This window comes from Gekko japonicus, unplaced genomic scaffold (genome assembly GCF_001447785.1).
Source record: "Gekko japonicus isolate JY-2015 unplaced genomic scaffold, Gekko_japonicus_V1.1 scaffold740, whole genome shotgun sequence".
Taxonomy (NCBI): Eukaryota; Metazoa; Chordata; class Lepidosauria; order Squamata; family Gekkonidae; genus Gekko; species Gekko japonicus.
In genome coordinates this window covers 607698-633110 of record NW_015172576.1, presented here as the reverse complement: position 1 = coordinate 633110, position 25413 = coordinate 607698, and the positions used below count along the sequence as shown (strand labels likewise).

At 47.8% G+C, this 25413-nt stretch overlaps 1 protein-coding gene across 1 annotated transcript; it reads right to left on the bottom strand.

Moving 5' to 3' along the window:
• Positions 1 to 8514: 8514 nt before the first annotated feature.
• LOC107118994 (U1 small nuclear ribonucleoprotein C-like) lies at positions 8515 to 10520 on the bottom strand. The gene is made up of 2 exons (XM_015421415.1): positions 10467 to 10520; positions 8515 to 8736 (listed from the first exon to the last, which is right to left on the bottom strand). The coding sequence occupies exons 1-2, from the start codon at positions 10518 to 10520 to the stop codon at positions 8515 to 8517; spliced, it is 276 nt and encodes a 91-aa protein (XP_015276901.1).
• Between the last annotated feature and the right edge of the window lie 14893 nt (positions 10521 to 25413).

Below are 25413 nucleotides of genomic sequence, written 5' to 3'. Positions count from 1 at the left end.
ATGGCTGGCAGTGGGATGTTTTTATATCGCTTCTCTTATGATGGTCTGCTTTTTTTAAAAAAATGAGACAACATAAAGCCTAAGCAGGGGTCATTTCGTAGAAAAAGAGCTAGGGGGACTCATTAGCATAACTCATTAGCATATGCCACACCCCCTGACATCACCGGAAGTGTGTCCTCCCCACAGCCGGCGGCGACCTCCAGCGGGCACCAGCAGGGAGCTCCAGGCCCTGCCCTCCCGCACCTCACCCGGGGGGATGGCATCCCCCCGCGTCCCCCCCAAATGACCCCTGGGCCTAAGATGAGTCATAGAGTCCTTGGTTCACATCTCATCATAGCTAGACACAGCAGTGACTTGTGGAGTGCATGGAATATCCCAGCCCCCCCACCATGCCCACATTGCTGAATGGGAAGGGGACGCCAGGACCTTTACTGGCAAGCACTGGAGGTGGCCGTGGAGACACCAGGGCCACAGCTGAAGCTCTGTGGAACCCATCTTCAGAATTCTTTGTTGGAATCAAAGAACAGGAAAGCTTAGTTATACTCGGTAGAATGAGAGAATGGTCATTGTGTGGGATGGCTCTGAGGTAAAAAAGGAATTCTTTACTCTAAACAAAACAGTTGTTTTCTCTTAAACACAAACAGAATTTATTTAAAATAGCATAATGGTTTCAGTATGGTTCATAAGCAGTATGGTTTTCAGATAGGTACAGTCCTTTTTTTCTCTAAAGTTCCTTAAATGGATCTAGCTACAAAGGCTTATTTTCACAATTGCTACTTAGGCTAACAACTTCCACACATACTTATTTTCCTCACTTGCCACTTTAGGGTTGCCAGGTCCCCTCTGGCCACCAGCAGGGGGATGGGGGGTTAGGGTTGCCATACCAAGGAGTTGGGAAACTCCCAGACATTTGGGAATGAAGCCTGGGGTGGACAGTGACTTCAGTGGGGTACAGTGCCATAGAGTCGACCCTCCAAAGCAGGTATATTCTCCAGGGGAACTGATCTCTGTAGTCTGGAGATGAGCTGTAATTCCAGAGGATCCCTTGCTCCCACCTGAAGACGCGCATCCCTACCACTTAGGCTAACAATTTCCACAAAGAACACAGATTTTTCTCACACTCCACCCTCTTCACCCACTCAACTCTCTTCCTCTCTCCAAACCAGTCAACAACCAGCAGGGTACTGCTGACATTCAGTCATAATACACTTTAGTCACACATCCAGACCCCCCCCTTCTTATTCTAGAGGCCTACATTTTAGCCCATGGCAACATACAGATAAAATCCCACATTAAATCAGAGAAATAAAACACAAATGAAATATTTACCATAGTGAGACCCACAAAAGGCATTACACACAAACACAAAATGTCTTATTTTTGAACTCTGAAAAATTCAAGGAGTTATTTAGCTGGCAAGGAGGCCTCTTTCCAAGAGAAAGATCTGCAGGGGTACAAACAAGTCCACAAGGGTAGTAGCTCTCAAAACATTCAATTAACAGGCCTGCCTAGAGTGTGACTGAGTTGTGGGCTAAGAGCGAAAATGAATAAAGCAGGGGTCGTTTGGGGGGGGACGCGGGGGGACGCTATCCCCCCGGGTGAGGTGCGGGAGGGCGGGGCCTGGAGCTCCCTGCTGGTGCCTGCTGGAGGTCGCCGCCGGCTGTGGGGAGGACACACTTCCGGTGATGTCAGGGGGTGTGGCATATGCTAATGAGTTATGCTAATGAGTCCCCCTAGTTCTTTTTCTACGAAATGACCCCTGGAATAAAGCATCCAAATCTCATCACTTATGGATAATTTTTGTTCACTATGGATGATCTTGGAGGGAGAGTGCCTTTTTAAAATACATCTGATATAACCCCATCCCACATTTTGATTTTAGGTACTGGAGTTACTTCAAATGGATTTACTGTCACCAGTGGAAAGGAGCAAGGACTTCAAGAGCTTTACTTTCAGGAACTTTCACTGCAGGAGAGGATTGAGGTTACGCAAGCAGAAAATCAGATGCCCTCTGGTAGATAGTGGCTAGGGTTGCCAGGTCTGGGTTGGAAAATACCTAGAGCCTTTGGGGGTGGATCCCGGAAAGGGCAGGGTTTGGGGAGAGGAGAGGCCTCCACATGGTACAATGACATAAGAGTCCACCCTTTGAAGCAGCCATTTTCTCTAGGAGAGATATCTCCAGGCCTCACCTGGAGGCTGGCAACCATAATAGTGGCTGGAAGATGGGCATGACTGAGGAACCATTCCGGAACTCCTCTTCCCCTTCTCCTGTGCCCCCAGCTGTAAATCCGGGGCATCATCATACAGACTGAATCCAGATGGCTCATCTCCTTTTAATAAGATTTCTGGACCAATGTCTGCATTTATCAGGCTATATTTCTTTATGACAGCTCTTTGGGGAAATGAAATTACCGCATTTATCACCCACGCTAGAGATTCCTGTAACCTGAGATGGTATAAGTATTTTCTGTCTATAAACATCTGGAAATGCTCAGCTTTGCACGTTCCCAGAAAAAAATGCCCTGAGAACTTCCTGAGATATGTGGTGAGATCTCAATCCTAGTGTTTAAAAAAAGAAAAGATACAGTCATCTTCCGAAATGGACTTAAAAAGGCATCTACTATGGCTCCTGTTCAAAGGACGTTTCTCAGTTCTGTGGAAATCAAGGGATTTCCTTGGGAATGGGCACTATACCTCTGAATGCTAGCACTAGGAGGCAACACCAATGGAAGGCCTTGGCCTCTATGCCCTGTCTGTAGGTCCTCCAGGGCAACTGGTTGGCCACTGTGTGAAACAGGATGCTGGAATGGTCTGATTCAACAAGGAGTTCAGACAATGTACACTGGTTTTCCCTCCTCCGTTTAACCCTCACAACATAGCTGTGAAACAGGTTAGGCTGAGTGACAGTGACTGACCCAAGGTCATCCAGTAAGCTTTGTGGTTAGGCTTGTCAGAGGTGACATAGAGTAGCTCTAGGAATCATAGAGTTTCCAGTATAAAACCAGCACTGCCTGGCAACCCTATTTGTGGTGGAGTGGAGATTTTAATCTAGGTTTCCCAGATTCTAGGCCAACACCGAACACCCCAGCCACTACACTCCAGTTTTGGGCTCGTGTGTTGGAGTATTCAGCAGGGTTTTGAAAGAAAGGTTTGAGAATGACAAGAATGTCAAAGCTTATATTGTCCCATTGTTCTAAATATCTAACATCAGCAACAGTGAAGGAGAAAACACTTGGTAGCAAGCAAGACCTTTTTGGAGTTCTATGGAGTGGGGCATGGAGACGTTGACTCCTGAGGCAGCAAGCAAAAATATTAACGCCCTTGGAATGGCCACTGACAGTTGGCAAGTTTTGTCAAAGGAAAACTACCGAGGGTGCAACTTAAACTCAGACATAGAAATTGAATGGAAGCTGAGGTGACTAATAGTGGGTTCGCACATGAAGGCTACCATCCTAAAAATTATTTCCTGGTATTAAGAGTCATTGAACAGAACGTGACTTGCTTCCAAGTAGACCTGCTAAGATCACTCCCATCCGATAGCAGTCCTTTTGATGTTCATGAACATACTGGGGAGGGGTTCTGGCCCTGAGCGTGTGCTTGGCGGCAGCCTCAGCACAGCCAAGATAATAGTCAAGGCTTGTTTTTAATTCCACGCCCCAAAAGAAACAGCATGACACGGCATAGTCTGTTCCAGTAGCGGTTTTTGGCAGATAGAAAGTACGACGTATCCTTCCAGAACACCAAACATATTCTTAAGAAATCAACCCAACGTCTGGATGGGAAAATTGCCTTTATTCTTTGCTTAATACTGCCAGTGACAAATAGGATGGCTATAAACAAAGCCCCCCCCCCCCGGCCTAAAGATGTTATGACAGAGGCATAATTTTCTGTAGCGTTACCAGCTCATGACTTGTGTCCCTCTGTTGTCTTCGGTCAAGCCAATTTTGAAGAGAAAGAGGGCTGTATCATATCCTTTTAACCCTCTGAAAAAAACTTAGTTATCAGTTTCTAATTTATAACACTAACCTAGGAGGCGGCTTAACTAGGGGTTACTAAACATGGAAGGGTGACAGTCCCTTGGTTAGCATTTACCTCACTATCACAGATGGTCTAAAAAGCATTTAATGATTCAGTGAATGTCCTAAGATGGTTGACTCACTGAGATGTGAGGTCCCAAAAGAACAGAGGACTATCATCTCCCCTATGAAGAAGGACTGCCCTTTCGCCAGCCCCCTAGAAACAAAATCAGGCAACCTAGAAAGGAGCCAATGTGCACAAGCACCCCCCCCACACACACACCTCTTGACGGACCATACTGTGAATGTTTATAACTAAACCTCACAAAACACCTTTGGAAGTATATCAACATTGTCCCCAATGTATAGACTAGCAAAGTGAAGCCCAGAAAGTCACCTGACCCAGGCATCTCTGTGGCTCAGCAAGGAAAAAGGAGTTTGGGCATTCCCTATTTAAATTAAGTTTCCGTTCACACATTCGTTCTTCTGGCAAAAAAAATTCGCATAATGACTCTTTCTTAGTGACAAACCTGTCATTATTATGTGGGTGGGTGTGCTGGGGCAGAAGTCTACAGGAGGCACTCTAGTGCAAGAGCCCCTGTGCATGCAATGAATCCGTGTCATGCGCTTTTCTGATGGTTGCCAACCTTTGGACGGGGCCTGGAGTTCTCCTGGAATAGCAATTGTTCTTCAGACTACAGAGATCAGCTCCCCTGGGGGAAATGGCAGCTTTGGAGGGCGAATCTATAACATTACACCTCTACCAAGCTCCCCAGGTGGGACCTGGGGATCCCCTGGAATTCCAGCTCATCTCCAGGCTACAGACATTAGTTCCCCTGGAGAAAACGGATGCTTGGGAGGGTGGACTCCATGGCACTGTACCCACTGAGGTCCCTGACCTCCCCCCAGGCTCCATCCCCAAATCTCCAGGAGTTCCCAAACCTGAAGCTGGGAAGCCTGTCTTCAGCAGCATTTGCCGTAAGTATGCCTGGAGCATGAACATGGCGTTGGGATGATTGGAAGGTGGGGCTTTCTCCCAAAGAGGCCTCCGCCTTGGCTGGATCTGGGCAGTTGCAGGAAATGTAGATATTCCTTGGGAGAGCTGAGGCCTTACACGCAAAGTCTCTGCTGCAGGGCTGGGGGAAAGGCCCGGAGCACTCACGCAGGGAGAAAATCCCAGTTCCAATCCTGGGATCTCCGGGTAAGGGATCTTTGGATAGCAAAGCTGGGATACTTCCTATAAGCATTCAGTCACACGAGTGATAAAAAGAAAAACAGGTTTCAACTTCAGTTCTGGGATGTTGGTAAGCTAAATCGTATTGCCTTGACTTGGATGGGTGAAGGTAAGCAGGGTTGGCCCTGGTTATTACTGGGATGGGAGACCTCCTAGGAAGCCCAGGGCCTCTACACAGAGGCAGGCATCGGCAAACCACCTCTGAACATACCTCGTGCCTTGAAAACCCTGCAGGGGCCACCGTAAGTGGGCTGTGCCTTGATGGCCCTTCCCACCACCGAAGTCTATCGAAAATATATGTTGGATGCTTTGACCGGGTTGGGTGGAAGTAGGGTTGTCAACATCCAGGTGGCGGCTGGAGAATTGATCTCCAGGAGACCGATATCAGTTCACCTGAAGCAAATGGCCACTTTGGGAGTCGGGCTCTATGGCATTATACCCCATTGAAGTCCCCCCTCCCCAAACCCCACCCTCCTCAGGCTGTACCCCCCCCCCAAAAAAAAATCTCCAGGTATTTCCCAACCCAGAGCTGGCCACCCTAGGTGAAAAGTCAGATATGAAACAGTCCTACACACCAGTTCAGACTTCTCCCTTGGATCCCACCTAGACTTTCCTGTGTGTGTGTGTGATTTTTGCTGAGTCTCCCCTGTTGCAGGAGGCCTCCCACTTATTCCTTGGGAACACCCCAGGAGCAGCATTTCAGGGGGGATTTTCAGCTGCCGTGGGAATAGGTGAAAATCGTCTCCCTCCCCACCAATGCTCCCTCTAAGCTGTGGAGTCCTGTCCCCACATACTTACAAGAATCCCAGGTGGGAATCAGTCCCTAGGACTGACCCAGCATCATTGTTTTCTGTTGTTTTCATATCAAATGGCCTGGAAGTCGTTATCTTTTCTATGAGACTTGCAGAGAGTTCATTCCAGGACTGTGGCGGGGCAACCAGGCTAAGAAATATTTGTGGCAACCTAAATTCCCCATTGGACTTCGGTCCCAGGTTGACTCTGCCCCTGAGGCTGCTGCAGCATTACACAACTTGCATTGCTTGGGAGAAGACTGCAGGCCCTTTCCACCGTCGCCTGTACACACGGTGCCCTCTGTGCCAAAGACTGGGAAAAGCTCACCCCGAGGAAACCTCCCCCCCCACACACACACCGCTTTCCCAGTAGGTACAGCATTAGGAGAAGGCTGGTTTGGAGCTTGTATCTCGTCTGCCATCTACTGTCCATTAAGAGAACTACAATAATATCCGATGTTGGGTTTGTGTTTTTTTTAAATGGTCACTGAAACTGGTTCGTGTATGTTAGACTGACAGATGTTGCTGAAAGGTTCACTGGATGATAGATAGGGTGGGCTAATGCCTGTTCACCTCAGGGTTGCCAAACTCCAGGTGGCACCCGGAGATCTCCCGCTATTAGAATTGATCTCCAGGTGAACAAGATCAATTCTTCTGGAGAGAGTGGCCACTTTGGAGGGTGGACTGCACAGCATTGTACCCTGCTGTGGTCCCTCCCCTCCTCAAACCCCACCCACCTTAGGCTCCACCCATAAAACCTCCAGGTACTCCCAACCCAAAGTTGGTAACTCTAGTTTATCTGGGCAAAGTATAAAAAATTGGGGAAAATTTGGTTGGCTGCAACTTCCTTGTTGAAATGAAATATTAACTGTTTTTTCACTTCTTCTCCATGGCTATTTCCTCACATTGCTGTTTTCCCTCAATTGCTGCAGTCTGTATGCACTGCAGCAATAATTTGCAAGTGGATTTTCCTGTGTGAAACAGGGAAATCCCAGTTGCAAATGATTGCTGCAGTGCATTGAGAGTACATTATCCAACATGTGTGAAAGGTAAAATGTCAAATTAATTTTAACATTTTTAAAAGATGGGGGAAGAAGAAGAAGAAAAAGTGGTTTTATACCCTGCCCTTCACTACCCAACAGAGTCTTGAAGCAGCTTACAATCTCCTTCCCTTCCTCTCCCCACAACAGACACCCTGTGAGGTGGGTGGGGCTGCGAAAGGTCTGAGAGAACTGTGACTGGCCCAAGGTCACCCAGCTGGCTGCATGTGGAAGAGTGGGGAATGAAATCCGGTTCTCCAGATTAGAGTCTACTGCTATTAACCACTACACCAAACTAGCTCTCAACTTGTAGCACACTCCTCCGTTTCAAAGTTAAACAGTAGGAAAACTTGCGCACTCACCTGTGAATATACACACATAAGGACACAGTAAAGACAAACAACCAATATGCAGAAAGATTTGTGCGGGAAGCATTTATTCAAATGAACGGATTACAAAGCTGAAACAGAAAAGGGGGGGGGGGGGGGGGAGAAAACTTGCTAGAAAATCAGAACCAGCAGGTATTAAGAGTGAAGAGAAGCAAATCCCTTTTTGGAGAGCTTGGGAAGCCAACAAGTCGTGAAAACCTCTCAGCTGGGTCCTGTGACACAAAGAAAAGTGCAGATCAGTGACTTGGTTTTAGAAGAAACGGCCTGGCCACTGTGCCACCATTCTCAGGACCTGCTCTTTCAGAATGCTTTCTCAGCTCCACCTTACAACCACCCCGCAAACCTTTATACTCCTTTGCCCCATTGGATCAGGCCGGGCATTTGCATGGAATAGAGGGTTTGCTCTCTCCCCTTCCTCACTTCCCCATTCCTCAAGTGTCCTCTGAGGATTCTTCCCTACATCTGCGCTGCAATTGAATCACTAGCAAGGGGTCACCCTTTGTAGCTACAATAAATTCTTATGCCTCTTGGTACCTATCCCTAATGGCTGGTCTGGTCTTAGCACAGCTGTAAGTTCCAGGGCTCTTTTTGTAGAAAAAGCCCAGCAGGAACTCATTAGCATAATAGGCCACACCCAACAGCAGAGGATCATTAGCATATTAGGCCACACCCCTGAAAGCACAGCTTATTAGCCCATTAGGCCACACCCCCATGTTACCAGAAGTGTGGTCTCCAGCCACACCCACCTTTTGCTTCTTATTCTGTTTACCTTGTTTGTTGTCAAAACCCAGGGCTTTTTTTGGAGCAGGAACTCCTTTGCATGTTAGGCCACACACCCCTAATGTAGCCAATCCTAATGAGTTTCTGCTGTTGGGTGTGGCCTATTATGCTAATGAGTTCATGCTGGGCGTTGCCAACTTGGGAGCCAGCTGGAACTCCGTTCCTGTGCGTTCCTGCCCCAAAATAGCCCTGGCTATAACAAAGGCTGTCCTTCACCACCATCTTATCCAGAGGTATTTCCACTGATGCTTACCAGAAGGCAGATCAATCCGATGGTGGAGGGATCGGGAATGGTCCTGGAGGATAAAAAGGCCAGAAGGCTGGTGGTTGGTCAGCTGGTGCTCCAGGGCCTGGTGGATAATAAGGCCAGATGAATGGCGGTTGGCCAAATGGTGGATAGTTTGGTGGGTAGTTTGGCAACTCTGGACATGGTGGACAGGAGCGTCTGAAATACCTCCTTTCTTTGCTTTCACTGCTGCTACCAGCCTGGAGGGAGAGAGGAGGAACACCACGCATTCGCTTGCCGTCATGTTCAACGGCCACTTTCAAAAACATTCCACCCTTTCTGTGATTGCGTTCAGGTTGTCACTCTAAGGAGCGGTGCCACACCCTCCCAAACCATTAATCATCAGAGTAGCCCACTATTTCTTTACCCCCAAGCCTACCAAACATGACCCACTAGCTGGGCCTTCAACAGGGTTGCCGGCCTCTGGGTGGGGCCTGGAGATCTCCTGCTTTTACAACTGATCTCCAGCTGACGAGATGAATTCTCCTGGAGAAAATGGCTGCTTTGAAGGGTGGACTCTTTGGCTTTGTACCATGCTGAGGCCCCTCCCCTCCCCAAACCCCACCCTCTTCCGGCTCCACCCCCAAAGTCTCCAGGTATTTTCCAACCCAGACCTGGCCACCCAAGGCTTCAGCCTTCCCAGACCCCACACCTGCTGTGCGTGAGACCCACTGAGCAGCAAGCATATGACAGGAAGTTATCTGACACTAAAGTCAAGTTACAGGGAAAAGAAACACGCAGTTTTGATCACAGTCAAAAACATATTTGTCCCTAAACCCTGCAATGGATGGATTTATACTGTCCCTGCTCAAGTGTTAGGTTTCTTTCCAGTCCTCTTCGTTAGGTGATGGCAGCTTGAGTCTAGAGCAGTGGTTGCGAACCTATGGCACAGGTGCCAGAGGTGGCACTCAGAGCCTTCTCTGTGGGCGCTATTACCGCAGCCAGGCCCAGACCATCATTAAAGTGTTGAATTCTCTGCCAAATAATTTTAATTAAATGAAAGCATTTGGGATTGCTTTCCTTACTTTGTTTGGATCATCTTAAGTTAATGTATGAGTTGTTTTTTTCTAAACTAAAACCTCAGTACTCAGGTTAAATTGCCGTGTTGGCACTTTGTGATAAATAAGTGGGTTTTGGGTCGCAGTTTGGGCACTCGGTCTCTAAAAGGTTCGCCATCACTGGTCTAGAGCCTGTTCACCTCCTGAGGTGGCCAGATAGTTCTGGATGCAGAACTGATGTCCGGACAAGACAACAGGATGTGTGACCTGACTGGTTCTAGTAATACTAACCTCCTCTTACTAACCTCAGTCAGAATACTGAGATAATCCATGTCAAGTGTTTGGGACTTCCTATATAAATCCTAAAAATTAGAATCACTGTTACGTCCTTAGACCTGTGCCCAGACCTGGATAGCCCAGGTTAGCCCGATCTCATCAGATCTCAGAAGCTAAGCAGGGGCTGGCCCCGGCAAGTATTTGGATGGGAGACCTCCAAGGGAGACCAGGGCCGTGACGTGGAGGCAGGCAATGGCAGAACACCTCTGAACGCCTCTTGCCTTGAAAAGAAGAAGAAGAAGAAGAGAAGAGATTGGATTTATACCCCGCCCTTCACTTGGGAGTCTCAGAGCGGCTTACAAACTCCTTTCCCTTCCCCTCCCCACAACAGACACCCTGTGAGGTGGGTGGGGCTGAGAGAGCTCTGACACAAACTGCTCTTTCAGGAACAGCTGTGCCAGTGCTTGTGACTGACCCAAGGTCACATCAGCAGGTGCAAGAGGAGGAGTGGGGAATCAAACCCGGTTCTCCCAGATTAGAGTCCGCACACTTAACCACTACACCAAACTGGCCCACAGGGTCACCCTAAGTCAGCTGTGCCTTGACGGCGCTTTCCACCACCACCTTAGAAATGGAATAGGATTCTTCAGGGCTACCTCAAAAGGAACAGTGGTGGCCAAAAGGCAGGCAAGCACAAAGAGAGCCTTCATTCTTCTTGATCAATCTGTAAAAACAATAAGCACAAAAACGTTCCTGGAGTCCCAATTAAATGTTACCATGAATGAAAAGTTCCCTCTCTCCCATCAAACCCAATGCTTAATAATCTATGCTCAGGCTGTATATCCAGAGCCTATAAATTATCACAAAAACAACAGATATAAATTTGTTCTACGGAAGGAGCAGTAAAACATTAACCAGTATTCTTCCTCACCTGCTTTTTCCACGATACAGAGAGCACTTCTCTCCAGAGCTGATGCAGAAAATGTATTTGCAGCGGTTATATACGTTCTGGAACCTCCTGGGATTAGGCGGAAAGTCCCACAAATAATCCCCCAGGATTACAACACTTCACACTAATCTTTTCTAAAGACGACCACAATAGCCTTCAATATTTTGGAAATATTTTAGTGAATGCGATCATTGTTGCATTGCCAGTACAACAGTACGCGGGGGTGTGCAGGTGTTGCTGGCGGGGTTCCCATGCCTCCAAGATAAGGACAATCAGAAGAATCCCCTTTGTCCAAAAGATATTCCCCTTCATAGCCAAGCTCCTTGCCATCTTTGATCTTATTTGGTTGGAAATCAGGTAGCATTAGAGAATTTTTTCTCCCTTTCCCAAAATATTGGAACTCGAGAGCATCCAATGAAGCTGATGGGCAGTAGATTCAGGATGGACAAAAGGAAGTCTTTACACAGAGAGTGACTAAAATGTGGAATCTGGTGTACTGATGGCCACAGGGATAGGCAGCTTTAAAAAGGAATTAGATTCGTGGAGGAGAGGTCTATCAATGGCTACTAGCTATGGTGACTAAAGGGAACCTCCAGGTTCATAGGCAATAAGCCTCTGGATCCCAGTGCCAGGAGGCAACATCAGGGGAAAGCCTCGGCCTCTGTGCCCTCCAGAGGAACTGCTTGGCCACTGTGTGAGATAGGATGCTGGACTAGATGGACCATTGGTCTGATCCAGCAGGGCTCTCCTTATGTTCTTATGACCCCCACTGTGCACTACAGTGGGGGTCAGTTTGGTGTAGTGGGTAAGTGTGTGGACTCTAATCTGGGAGAACCGAGTTTGATTCCCCACTCCTCCACTTGCACCTGGCTGGATGGCCTTGGGCAAGCCATAGTTCTGATAAGAGCTGTTCTTGAAAAAAGAGCAGTTTCTGTCAAGAGCTCTCTCAGCCCCGCCTACCTCACAGGGTGTCTGTTGTGGGGAGGGGAAGGGAAAGGAGTTTGTAAGCCGCTCTGAGACACCTTTGGGTAGTTAAGGGAAGGGTATAAATCCAATCTCCTTCTCCTTCTCCTTCTCCTTCTCCTTCTCCTTCTCCTTCTCCTTCTCCTTCTCCTTCTCCTTCTCCTCCTCCTCCTCCTCCTTTTCTTCGTCTTCTTCGTCTTCATCTTCGTCTTCATCTTCTGCTGCCGCTGCTGCTGCCAGTCACTCTTTCTCAGCTGGATCTACCTTATGATGTTGTTGGGAGACAGGCGAACCAAGTCCGCAGTCCTGAGCTCCTTCAGCACTGTCACTGGTGGTCTTACACAGAGCCTTCCTTCCTTTCCCATTCCAGCCACAAATGCAGAGAAGTCGATGGGTGAGGAGGGCACATGGGTAGTGGGTGCTGAGGGCTCCCATGCCATTCCACAAGAGACTTAGGGTCACAGGGAAGAGAATTAGGACCAAGAGGGTCACAGGGAAGGAAGGGACCAAAGAGCCGCTGGGAGTGCTGGTTCCTCCTTTGACCCACCTGGTTTAACCACACTTAGTTTCTTAGTAGAGAAAGGCAGCTATTCAAAGGTACCTGTGTTAGCCTTTTGCACCTGGGTATACCAACCATTTTTTTATAGTGTTACACAATCCAGAGACCATTCTCTGAGTTAACAGATACCGAACCTTGATGACAAACATGATTGTCTATATTCCTACAAACCAAATACTTTAATCTGCTATGCTTAGAAGCTAGTTCTGAATCAGTGCAGCACTGAACTCTGCGGGTTTGTTACCCTGCCCTTCGCCATCAAGCAGGGTAGAGAATTAGGGAAGAGAATTAGGACCAACAGGGAAGAGAATTAGGACCAAGAGGGTCACAGGGAAGGAAGGGACCAAAGAGCCGCTGGGAGTGCTGGTTCCTCATTTGACCCACCTGATTTAACCACACTTAGTTTCTTAGTAGAGAAAGGCAGCTATTCAAAGGTACCTGTGTTAGCCTTTTGCACCTGGGTATACCAACCATTTTTTTATAGTGTTACACAATCCAGAGACCATTCTCTGAGTTAACAGATACCGAACCTTGATGACAAACATGATTGTCTATATTCCTACAAACCAAATACTTTAATCTGCTATGCTTAGAAGCTAGTTCTGAATCAGTGCAGCACTGAACTCTGCGGGTTTGTTACCCTGCCCTTCGCCATCAAGCCTTGTGTTCGCTGTGTTAGGAAAATAGCACAAGGAATAAGAAGGGACTGGATCACGTTCACCACAAAGAATAAGAAGTTGTCACCTGAGAATCAGCCTAAAAGCAGCCTCCCTCGTAGCGAACGTTTTTGGGTTGTCTGGGGGGGGGGGGCGCTGCTCACAATTTGAAAGTCAGTTGCAATCCGAACTGAGGAGTGATCTCATGTATTCGCATCACTGGCAACATCCAGGGTTCTGTGAGAATCCATCGGATTCCATGCTATGGAGAGGAGCCTCCCAGCTTTTGCTTCCAGGGGCAGCCATTGGAGATTCACTGTGGAAAAGCGGAAGCATCCGCGCGTGGTGACTGTGCATGAACCTTGCAGCACATTGTGTAACTGTGTGGTAAATACCTTTGGTGACCGAAAGCTGAGTATTGTCATCATCCTTCCCTATCCAGGCATGACAGGTTGGATTGTGCTAGTTTGCTGAGACTTAAAGCTTTTTTAAAATGTGTGTATGCACAATATGTCAGTGACTCACCAAAAGGACTCTGTTTCAAATATTTTCTTTGGTACATATGTCCCAGAAGCTTTCAAGAGAAGGGTGGGCCACTAGTTATCTCTAGATTAAGCCATGTCATCTTCTGGAATCTGATTCGATGGGTGAATTACTTTTTGACCATGTCCCTACATTCCCAGGTAAAGTTTTTTTTTTTAAAAAAGGTGACAAAGGTCTGCAAAACTGCTGAAATAGCAACATAAAATAGCAAGACGTGGTATAGTGGTTAAGAGTGTCAGACTAGGATCTGGGAGACCTAGGTTTGAATCCCCACTCATGCCATGGAAGCTCGCTGGGTGACTTTGGGCCAGTCACACTCTCTCAGCTTAACCTACCTCACAGAGTTGTTGTGAGGATGAAATGGAGGAGAGGAGAAATGATGTAAGCGGTTTTGGGGTCTCTGTTTGGGAGAAAGGTGGGGTATAAATGACTTAAATAGATTTTGGTTCAGGAAAAATGGGAAATGTTTTGTTTTCCTAGAGCCCTATCAATGTTGTCACGCTTAAGTGTTGGAAGGAAAAAAACCCTTCCTCTGCTATGACTATTCGCATGTCAAGTGTTTGAAAAGGGGAGTGGGGGAAATGGAGAACAAGGATGGTCGATGTCGACAGCCGTGGGACTTTCCAAGGCAATCTGTTTGGGAGCCGGACTTTCCAGGCCATCTTTTTCCTGCTCCGCCTTGACCAGAGTACATCCATCTTCCCCCCTCCCCATGCTCTCTCAGCACTAAGAGGGGGTACAGGGGTAGACACAGGAGTCAGCATTTTACCCAAACAGTTCCCATTCAATAATATCAGGGGGCATTTCGTAGAAAAAGAGGTGCAGGTTGTTAATGTTCTGTTTTTTTTAATTGTGATCCATATAATCCCATTATTTTTTAAAAATATGATTGTTAGAATGATTGACTTCTCACAGCTGAAAGATCAGTAGAAGACTGACTATGTTATTAGAGGACTAAATCAGTTAAATTTGCTTTAAATTTATATATATTAGAAAAATAAATAGATATATGGCAGTAAAGAAAATTAGTAACTATTAAAAATACAATGTTGTTAGAAAGATATTTGTTAACTTAGTAAAGCTTTAAGTAATTCTTGTTTTTATGTTAAGTGTGAGCAAACTGAATAGATATTGTTACAATGTAATACTCTCACTTTCTTTTTCTTTCTTTTTGAAGACCAATAAAATTATTATTAAAAAAAGAAAAAGAAAAAGAGGTGCAGGAGCTCATTAGCATAACTCAGTAGCATATTTGCATATGCCACACCCCCTGACATCATCGGAAGGGTGTCCGAAGGCAACACCTACTGCTCAGGCAGTGAAAGCACAGCATTTCAGCACATGCCCCAAGCCAAGGTGGGTGGGTGGCTTTCACACGCAATCCATCCTATGCCCGGGTGTGCTGTCTCTCCGCCTTTCTCTCTCTGTGTGCTGCTCCCATCATTCACCAGCTGCAGCAGCTACAAATCTGAGTGCAAATAAAAACTATGTTTAGTTTGCAAAACAAGAAGCTGGAATTTCCATCCTGTAAAGTTCATTATTCTGGCTGGCTTGCTATTATAGCAGTCATATATTAAAGGGAAGCCATTGCAGCTGGCTGTACCCCATTCAGCATGACAGAGGAAATGGCACCACTTGGAGGGTAAGGATGTAGGGCCAGGGGGGACAAAAAGAACATAAGCAGAGCCCGGCCTGGATCAGAGTCGGGGGCCTCTGAGTCCAACACACGAAACCAGCTGCCCCGGAAGGCACTGAGGAGGAGGAGTCCCTTTCCTGCTGCCGCCTTCCACCGCTGGGCTTCAGAGGTCGTCTGCCTCTGCAGGTGGAGGCTCCTCCAAGTCACCCTGGCCAGTAGCCACCAAGCAGCCTCTCCTCCCTGGGTCTCTCTCAGGTCCTTCGAAAGCTGTCTGTGCTCTTGGCTGGCACCGTCTCCACTGGCAAGGGATCCCACAGTGTCACTGCTCCTAGAGTAAAGTGGCATTTCCTTTTGTCTGCTCAGCATCGCTTGCCCATCAGCTTCACTGGGTGCCCTCCTATTCTAGCCCTCCCTTGTGGAGGAGGGGGAAAGGTCTCTCCCTCTCTGTGTCTTGACAGGATACACACTCTGTGAGTGAGGCCAGGGCCCCAACCCCCCTGCAGGGCTCCCCGGAAGGAGACAGTACGCCCCCCCAACCCCCCTAAGAGCCAGGCACTGGGCCCCGAGAGGGGAACCCGAGGTCTGCTCCAGCCCCCAGCAGAGGGCGCTGCTTCGCCCCCCCCCCCCCGGTTCGTGCGGTCTCATTTCGTGCTGGCTTCTTCATTTGGTTTCCTATTAGCCGTGACTTGTGAGAGCGCCCACTGTGCCAAAGCAAAACAGCTCAGTGTGTGTGTGTGTGGGGGGGGGGCGGCAGCAAGAGGAAAGCAAGAGCACAACAAGGCCAGAAAAATAGAGAAATCCTCGTGGGTGCAGCCGGGGCCGGCCTTTAGGCTGTTCAGGGGGCGGGGACCACCACCCTGCACAAGTTCTCCAGCGCCTGGGCCTGTGGGGGCCCTCAGTCAGCCAGGAGGGAGCCAGATGGGGGGGAATCTATTCACCCGCCTCCCATGCCAAAAGAGTCTCACGTCGCCCATCTTCTGTGCGCTCGGCCCTGTTTTATGAGGAGCTCTTGCCTGCATCCCTCCCCATTAGGGTTGCCAGCTTCCAGGTGGGGCCTGGGGATCTCCCGCTTTTACAACTGATCCCCAGCCGAAAGAGATCAGCTCCCCTGGAGAAAATGGCTGCTTTGGAAGGTGAACTCAATGGCATTGTACTGTGCTGAGGCCCCTCCCCTCCCCAAACCCCACCCTCTCCTGGCTCCACCCCCCAAGTCTCCAGGGATTTTCCAAACCAGAGTTGGCAACCCTACTCCCCATTGAGGAACTTCCAGGTGGCTTCCTGGAGGCTTCCCTCCCTCTCAGAGTCTCCAGACCTGAACGCTGAGCAGCTGCTGCCCCACTCCCCAGCTCCAGCCCGGCAGAGGTGCCAAGGAACTGGCAGTTGTCTGTCAGGTGCAGCAGCGGTTGCAGGGTGCTTAAAGCCACAAAGGAGCCCACCCCAGCAGTAACGCCTTAGTGATCCTGCCAGCCCTGCCTCCACAGTGGCTTTTAATACTCCTCCCCCTCCCCCTCCTACTCTGGACAGGCAGCTGCTTGTCAGGTATAGGAGAGGAGGTGGGATGCTTACAGCCGCCGGGGAGGTTTGCTCAGCAGGATTGCCTAAGCCAATCAATCAATCAATTACCTTTATTGGCATGTAACACTCACAAACTCATATACAACAATAACAACAAAGACATAAAATAATACTACAAAAACATATAAAAGGAATCGCCATATAAATATGCCAGCGATAGAAAACTGATCAATTTTTAAAAAGGGTGAATAGAAGTAGCACCAGAAAGAAATTTTGCAACAGTTTCTGTTATCTCACAATTTGGATTATCAAGAAGAGTAAGGATCTTTAAACCATCAGAATACTCTTCTAATTGAGTCAAAATAGGATTTAAGAATTCCAGACGTAGCGCATAATAGAAGGGTCACTGCAACAATACATGGGAGATCGTTTCAATATGATCGTTTGTGCATGGGCAGCATCTATCAGAGAAGGGCGCACCCTGAAAGTGGGCAGATAACAAGGCCGAAGGAAGTACATTGAATCTGGCCATAGAAAGGGCTCTACGGAGTTTGGGAATATGAAGCTGATAGAGATGAGGGGCAACTTGGCCAACTTTATGGAATATTCCAAAATAGAGAGGTGAACAGGTTTTGTTAGCAGCGTTATATAATGAATGTGACTCAGAGCGAAGCAGATTGGTTCTTATCATTGAAAAAGCCTCAGATTCAGAAGTAAGGAGTAAGGAATCTAAAGTAATCTCCAGAGATTTAATTTTGTATTCTATGCAGGGATTGCCTTAGCCCTGCTGCTGGCCCAGCCTCCGCGATGCCTTTAAACATAATCCCCCCCCAACACCTGTCAGGTGTAGGATCAGGGTACTTTAATCCATCGGTGCTGCTGGCCCAGCTTAGCCACACTCACACCCACAATGGAAATATACTCCAAATTTGTAGAAAACTGGTTGCCTTTATTAGGTTATTTAACTTCTCACAATGTGGGTTCTAGAAAACTGGTTCATATGAACTTGCTTAATATCGGATTGCTCTGATGGTGTTTTGAATATGTAGTTATGTCCCCGTTCTAAAATGTAACATAAATGAGAAGCATTTTTGTAAAAAAAAAGGGGGGGAGGGATGCCCTCCCCTCAAATTCACCAAGAAACCTCAAATAAGGGGAGTGCATTCCTACCATGATGTCAACCCCCCCCCCGAAGAGATTTCTGAGAAACATGATGACCCCTGCTTCTTAAATGACGACTGCTTCTCACATGGACAGTTCTATGTGGCCTGCTCCAGAGTGAGCTCACCAAGCAGCCTGGTGATCCTAGTACCTGAGGGCAGAACCGCCAATGTGCTCTAGAGAGAGGTCCTTCGGTAGAGGGTGTGTGTGTGAAAAAAGTACGTATGTCTCACGTCATTTCTTACACTACAGTCTTCTCTGTTAGAATTCTTACAACAAATGTCACATTTCAAATTTTACATCATCAGTATTATAACTGGATCTACGGAACTTAAATACCGTAGCGAAGCACGGGTGGCAGGCTAGTCGTGGACAAAGGGGCATGTGGGTGCATGTGCTGAGGGAGGGCAAAAGTAATAGTGCTGTTGAAAAGTCTGAGCCAAGACAGTCTTGGGTGGGTAGAGTTGGGCAGATTGGGATGGCGAAGTCTAAAGCATTGGCAATATGGGGATGGTCCAATCACCATGGATCATTTTTCTTTACCAGATACTTTCCTATTCTGATGCTAAATTGATATTATTTAATTGGAACTTGTCATATCTCAGATTACCAGCACCATCCTATGCAGAGCTTGTCCAGTCCAAGTCAACTGTTTTCAGTGGGTTTAGACCGAAGGATGTCTGCACAGGATTGCAACGTTTGAATCCTGTCTGGCCAACCAGTGCTTCTGGTGGGCAGTGCAGCCACTTGGCTGATCCAGACTCCAGACTGTTAGTTGTCTACTGCCGCCATAGGTGTAGAAACAGATGTGGTTTCCCCATTTTTTCTCAACAAAAACGAAGAAAGCACTCTTTCCATTTGTCTTACAGTTTTTAGTGCTGTCATTTTTGTAATCCATTTCTGAGACCACAGCAACATGGTCGGTAACTGTGTGTGTTTGTAAAGGGCTGTCCAGTCGCAGCCGACTTATGGTGACCCCAGCCAAGGGGCTTTCGAGGCAAGTGAGAAAGAGAGCTAGTTTGCCATTGAATTCCTGTGCAGAGTCTTCCTGGGTGGGTCTCCTATCTAAGTACTGATGCTGCTTAGCTTCCAACTTCTGACAAGGTCAGGCTATACCATGCCACCTTCTAGGGTTGCCAACCTCTGAGTGGTGGCTGGAGATCTTCCACTATTACAACTGATCTCCAGCTGACGGAGATCAGCTCACCTGGAGACAACAGCTGCTTTGGAAGGTGGACTCTATAGCATTATATCCCACTGAAATCCCTCCACTCCACAAACCTTACCTTCAGGCTCCACCCCCAAAACCTTCAGGTATTTCCCAACCCAAGGCTGGGCAACCCTATCATCTTTCCTCCTGGCAGTAACTACTGCAAGTCAAATCTAAAGATGATGTAGCTGCATCTAGAGACAACTAGCAGCATTCCCTTTTTCTGAAAGCTCCTGGAAGTCTAGGGATGGGCATGAACCAACTGACAAACCTAAATTTGTGATGAAAATTTCCTGGTTTGTGAGCCGAGGTTCGTAAGCTGAACTTCCCACAACCCTTCATGTAGTTTTTGGAGGTTCGGTGGTTCGTGGCATCTGCTTTGGGGGGCTGCTACTCCACTCTCCCAAAGCCAATCCTTACCAAACTTGGAGGGCAGGTAGAAGGGCATCCTGGGGAGGTCCACTGTGAGTTTAATGCCTCTAGCTTGCGGTGTCTGTGTGTGTTTGACACACTCCTGAACCTCTGGCAGTGATTTCCCCAGAGAGCATTTTTCTGGAGGCACCTGCTTTGGTGGGTCATAACTTGGCCCCCCTAAATCCAATCCTCGCCAAACTTGGCGGGCTGGGTAGAAGATAGTGAAGATAGAGAAGATAGCCACAGAAGGGCTATTCTACTGCATCGTGAACCTCATGAAATGAACCAGTTTGGTAAACGGGAAGGTTCATGGTTTGTGCTGTCCTATGAACCACAAACTGAAATGAGCCTTGATTTCCCCGCTTGTGCCCATCCCTACCTGGGACATATGCATCAAAGTGACTCAGATTTACTGGGCAAAGAAAGCTTTAATTTTCATCAAAGTAGTACAATTTAATGTATTATACTTGACAGAGAAGGAAGATGATGACATTCAGTTTTAGGTCACAAAAATTATTTGCCAGTATTTGTGCTAGGTCTTGACAAATCCCAGCTGTCAGGTTGCCATGGCACCTAGAAATTTCACCGTGGTGCCTAGCGCTTTCAGCAGTGATTCCATTGTTGTGTCTCTCAGCTATCCTCAGTGGAAGTACAAATCTTATTTATCATTTCACAGAAGAGTATGATTGTCAAAGAGTATGTCAAATAAAATGCATCCACACGAAGTTCTTGTTATTGCTTATTTATATGTTAACTTCACACCGTTCAGTTAATTAATTCATTTCTCAGCCAGTTGCTTTCCACACAGGCTCTGATATTCAATTAAACTGAGCTTTTAAAAGCAGTAGTGAGATTATCACACATTGGGGAGAAGTTAGGTTAGGTTTTTGTTGCGATGACAACCCCATATTTATTTGTATGCTACAACACTTTTGTCATAGTTTGAATAAAATTATGAAAAACCGTGAAGAGTTTAGGATACTAGGTTTTGTGGAAGCAATAAACTAAAATATCCCTGAAGGCTGAAAAATTAGTCTGACACCTAATATTTTGGCTGTTCACAATTGCCAAAGAAATTCTTCAGGGCCTGAGTTATACAATATGCCTGTTAACACTGTCTCTGAGCCCGTACGCGGGGAGGGCGGGGTACAAATAAAATTAAATAAATAAATAAATAAATAAATAAATAAATTCTCTCATAGAGGCCAGTAAGAGAGGGTTGCCAGGTCTTACCTGGCTCCTGGCGGGGGTGGTGGTGTTCCTTTTCCTCCTTGGGAGCTCTTCAACACGTGCGCTTTGTGCACACACCACAGTGACATCACCCAGAAGTTATGACATCACGTGGGGCACGTTGTGGGTGGAGCCTCTAACATTTGAGGAAAAACCATAGAGTTTTTCCTCAAAGGATAGAGCATCCTCCCGCAACGTGCCCTTCACAATGATGTCAGTTTGGTGTAGTGGTTAAGTGAGTGGACTCTAATCTGGGAGAACCAGGTTTGATTCCCCACTCCTCCACTTGCACCTGCTGATGTGACCTTGGGTCAGTCACAAGCTCTAGCACAGCTGTCCTCGAAAAAGAGCAGTTTGTGTCAGAGCTTTCTCAGCCCCACCCACTTCACAGGGTGTCTGTTGTGGGGAGGGGAAGGAGTTTGTAAGCCGCTCTGAGACTCCAAGTGAAGGGCGGGGTATAAATCCAATCTCTTCTTCTTCTTCTTCACCTCCGGGTGACGTCATTGGCCCAAACATGGCACTTTGGGGGTGGGGCTCCCCACCGGCCAGATCTGGGTTGGCGGATCAGGGGCCCTAAAAGCAGGCAAACCCCGCCCCCCCGGGGGGGGGGAATGGCAGCCCTATGATAAACTTCAAAATTATCCGATTTTTTTTTTGGGGGGGGGGGGACTGGTTTGGATGGAGGTATACCAGATCCCAGAGGTTTGAAATCCATGTCAAATCAGAAATAAAACTGAAAGAGTATCCTGAATTCACATTGCTGTTGTAAGGACTTCTCCTGGGCCAGACTCAGAGCTATGAACAGACTCCTCATCTGAAGATGAGCCAGGAACCATCATGGAAGAAGATCAGCAAGGGCACAGCACTGCCAGACCCACCCCCCTGCCCAAACCTAGAGCCCCCAGAACCCAAGACCACACCTGAGAAGCCTGCCCCTGAAGCCTCAGCTCTAGATGGCAATGAAGTCCAGACCCAGCCTCCTGCTACTGTGTATTAGGGTTGCCAACCTCCAGGTGGCACCTAGGGATCTTCCACTATTACAATTGATCTCCAGACAATCAAGATCAATTCCATTGGAGCAAATGGCTACATTGGAGGGTGGACTCTATGGCATTATACCCTGCTGAGGTCCCTACCCACCCCAAACCCTGCCCACTCCTGGCTCCACCCCCCAAATCTCCAGGTATTTCTCAACACAGAGCTGGCAACTCTACTGTGTACATCCCTACTTCTGTGGGGTCTGTAGTCAGCCTTAGCCCATGCTGCGGAAGACAGAACCCCTTAAATCCTTAAATCCAATGGAACATTCCTACTTTATCATTGTACATGGACACTTGAGTCCTTGTTGTAGCTTTTACACTACAAATGGGACCCTTTCCTACTCCAACTGCTGCCACTGGAAGCAAAAGGCTTAGTTGGAAGGACTCTTTTCATGGCATGGAATCCAATGGATTCTCAGAGAACCTGGAAGCAGCTGCGGATGCTCATTGGTTTTCATCGGGGCACATTGTCCATTATGGCGACTGGGACTTCTCCCAGTGGGCTGATAGCCATCCCACCTGGGCTGGACCAACCAAGTGGTGAGAAGGGCCTGTGCAAGGAAGGCATCACTTGGCTTGCCCACACGAAGCAGTGCCTGGCCTGTCTGAAGCCCACATGGTTGGGAGGAGAGACAGGGCCACAGAGGACACTACCAGCCCTCCCAAACTGGGGGGGGGGGCTTGAGAAGAGGGTGCTGGCTTGCTGGCAGGCCCCCCTACCTCTCTACATTGGGAGGAGGGGCTGTGACAGACTAGGGGCCCTTTTCCCTGGCAAGCTTCATGTCCCAGTCTGCCCCTGGTTTCCATCCACATATGGAGCAGAGGTCCATCAATGGCTATTAGCCACAACTTATAGATGGAACACTACATCTGAGGCAGTGATGCTCTGTATTCTTGGTGTTTGGGAGGCAACAGTGGGAGGGCTTCTGGCCCTGCTGGTAGACCTCCTGAGGGGCACCTGGGTTTAGGCCACCATGTGGCCTGATCCAGCATGGCTTCTGTCATGTTCTTATTCACCCTGGTTTCCATCCCCATTCACCAGGGTCAGTTCATTTTTCTGGTATGGGTGTCTGATAAAACAAATATTTCCTCCTTGCCTTTCACAAAAATGTCAGGAGCAGCGACATGAGATACCTCAAGTGGCCATTGGACTGCAGCTTTCAAGCCGGACCACTGTACCCCTGACCTTGCTGCCACAAGAGGGTGTAACATTTTCTAATCTCTTGTGGTGAAAATTATCCTCTGTTTCCTTATTTTTTGGTTATGACCTCTTTAGTGCAGCAAACACATAGTGACATAGTACCAATCCCACAGTATTCAGTGATTCAGCTCTAGCTTCTAAACAAATCAGAGTAAGTATTTGGGTAGTAAGAACATCATATTTGTCATCAGGGGGATTTGGAGTGGGGTGTGTGTAATCCGTTTGAGAATGGACAGAACCAAATATGTCTGCTTACTCAAAGAATGTAGAATTGACTAAGAAATTTTCTAACTCTGATGTGTCTATCTGACCAGGCCCTCATATATGGTTGCCAGTCTCCAGGTAGCACCTGGAGATCTCCTGCTATTACAGTTGATCTCCAGATGGCCAAGATCAGTTTCCCAGGAGAAAATGGCTGCTTTGGAGGGTGGACTCTATGGCATGGTGCCCTGCTGAGGTGTTTCCTTCCCCAAACCCCACCCTCCCCAGGATCTACCTCCCAAATCTCCAGGTATTTCCCAATCCAGAGGTGGGAGTCCTACCAGTTTGGTGTAGTTTTCTAAAAACACTTGGCAGATGCCAGGAAAGGTTTTAGTGGGCACCATGGTGCCCAGAGTCACCACACTGGAGACCCCTGTCCTAGTCAAATAAGCTAACCATTTCACAACACTGGTATAAAGAATCCAGTTCAAGATATCAAAATGACTAAAGAGCAGCTTCCAAATCTAGTCAGGGCAGTCTCTAATAACCACCAAGGAAGGGAGACATACCTATGATTTCAGACTGCAAAATTCAAAATTCTTCCTGACCTCAAATGTGAGCCACAATGGATAAGAGGGTGTGATGGCTTTCATGCTGCTTTTCAGGAAACCGTGTTTAATCCTCTGTGGTGGAAACGAACACAAGGCTTGATACTCTGGGACAGAACACCACAGACACAGTATCTGGGGTCACAATGAATCAGCACTGGCTTCTAAATATATATCCAACTGAGTACTTAGAGAGTAGAAATGGGGAAGGCCAGCACTTGTTATCAAGGTGATTTGGACCAGGGTGTGTGTAATCCTTTTGAGAAAATCCCTTTGACTCAAATAAATTTACCACCTGAAGGAATGTACAGTGGATTGTGTAACACTTATTTTGTTTTATCTCAGTATGTACTAGGGTTCCCAAGTCCGTTTCGCTCCACGGCGGGGGGCTCCCGGACGGCATCTTGAGCACAGAGTTTTCCCCTCAGATGGCTGTGGCCCCGCCCCCAGCGTGCCCGGCGTCATCACGTCACTTCCGGCTGACGTGCACACCGGGGTGGGGTTCCCCCCGGGGCTTGATTCCGCGGCGGCGGAAATCGGGCCTCCAAAGCGGGGGGTTATCTGCCCCCCAGGGGGACTTGGCAGCCCTAGTATGTACACTTGAGCACAAAATAGGGTTGCCGGGTCCTACCTGGCTGCCGACGGGTGGCTCCAGGCTGCTGGTCGGGATCTTTTGACATGCACACCACGATGACATCACCCAGAAGTGGCATTATCTTATTGCCAATGTTGGGGGGGGGTGGAGCTCTAGTTTTGGGGCAAAACTCTATGGGTTTTTTGCCCTCAAAACCATAGAGTTTGCTCAAAAACTACAGCGTTACCCCCAACGTTGGCACCGCAATGATGTCACATCCAGATGACCTCATCGTGACAGCTGGCTGGTGGCAGATTGGAGCCCCCAAAACCGGGGGATCCCCTGGCTGGACCGGGGGTCTGGCAACCCTAGCACAGAAGCCATGCACAACATGTAAATGGTGTGGCCATGTAAATTGTGAACTGTGCATTGTGGACATGTAAATTGTGAACTCTAAGTTGGTGTTTTGCTCAATACTAAACATGGAAGCAGGCAAAGTTTCCTTAAGGCACTGGTGAAGTAGAAACTAGTGAGCTCTTATCCTTATCCTTTCTTCACTTAAAACAATTGGGAAGACTTCTTATATTATATATATTAGTGCCGTCCAGTTACAATCACATTATGGCAACCCCAGCAAGGGATTTTCAAGGCTAGTGAGATGTAGGTATGCCAGCCTTCACGTGGGACCTGGGGATCCTCCAGAATTTCAGCTCATCTCCAGACGAAAGAGATCAGTCCTGGCAAAAATTGCTGCTTTGGAGGATGGACTCCACTGAGGTCCCTGTCTTCCCCAGTCAAATCTCCAGGAGGATCCCAACCTGTAACTAGCAAACCTACCCTCTCATTCTCCACTGGTGGCCAGGGGGGACCTGGCAAACCTAGCTGAGAAGCAAAGGTGGTTTGCTATTCCCTTCCTCTACAGAGCCTTTCTTGGTGGCTTCCCATCCAAGCATTGACCTGGCTTAGCTTCTGAGATCTGATGAGATGGGGCTATACCATGCTGCCTTCCCTCCCTCCTCATACTGGGAGGAGGGAATCTTCCCTGCCCATCAGCTACAGCTTCCTTTCAATGTAATTGCAAATTTTACAGAATTATGTAACTTACCCCCTCCGAAGAATAAATAGACCAATTAATAACAGCAT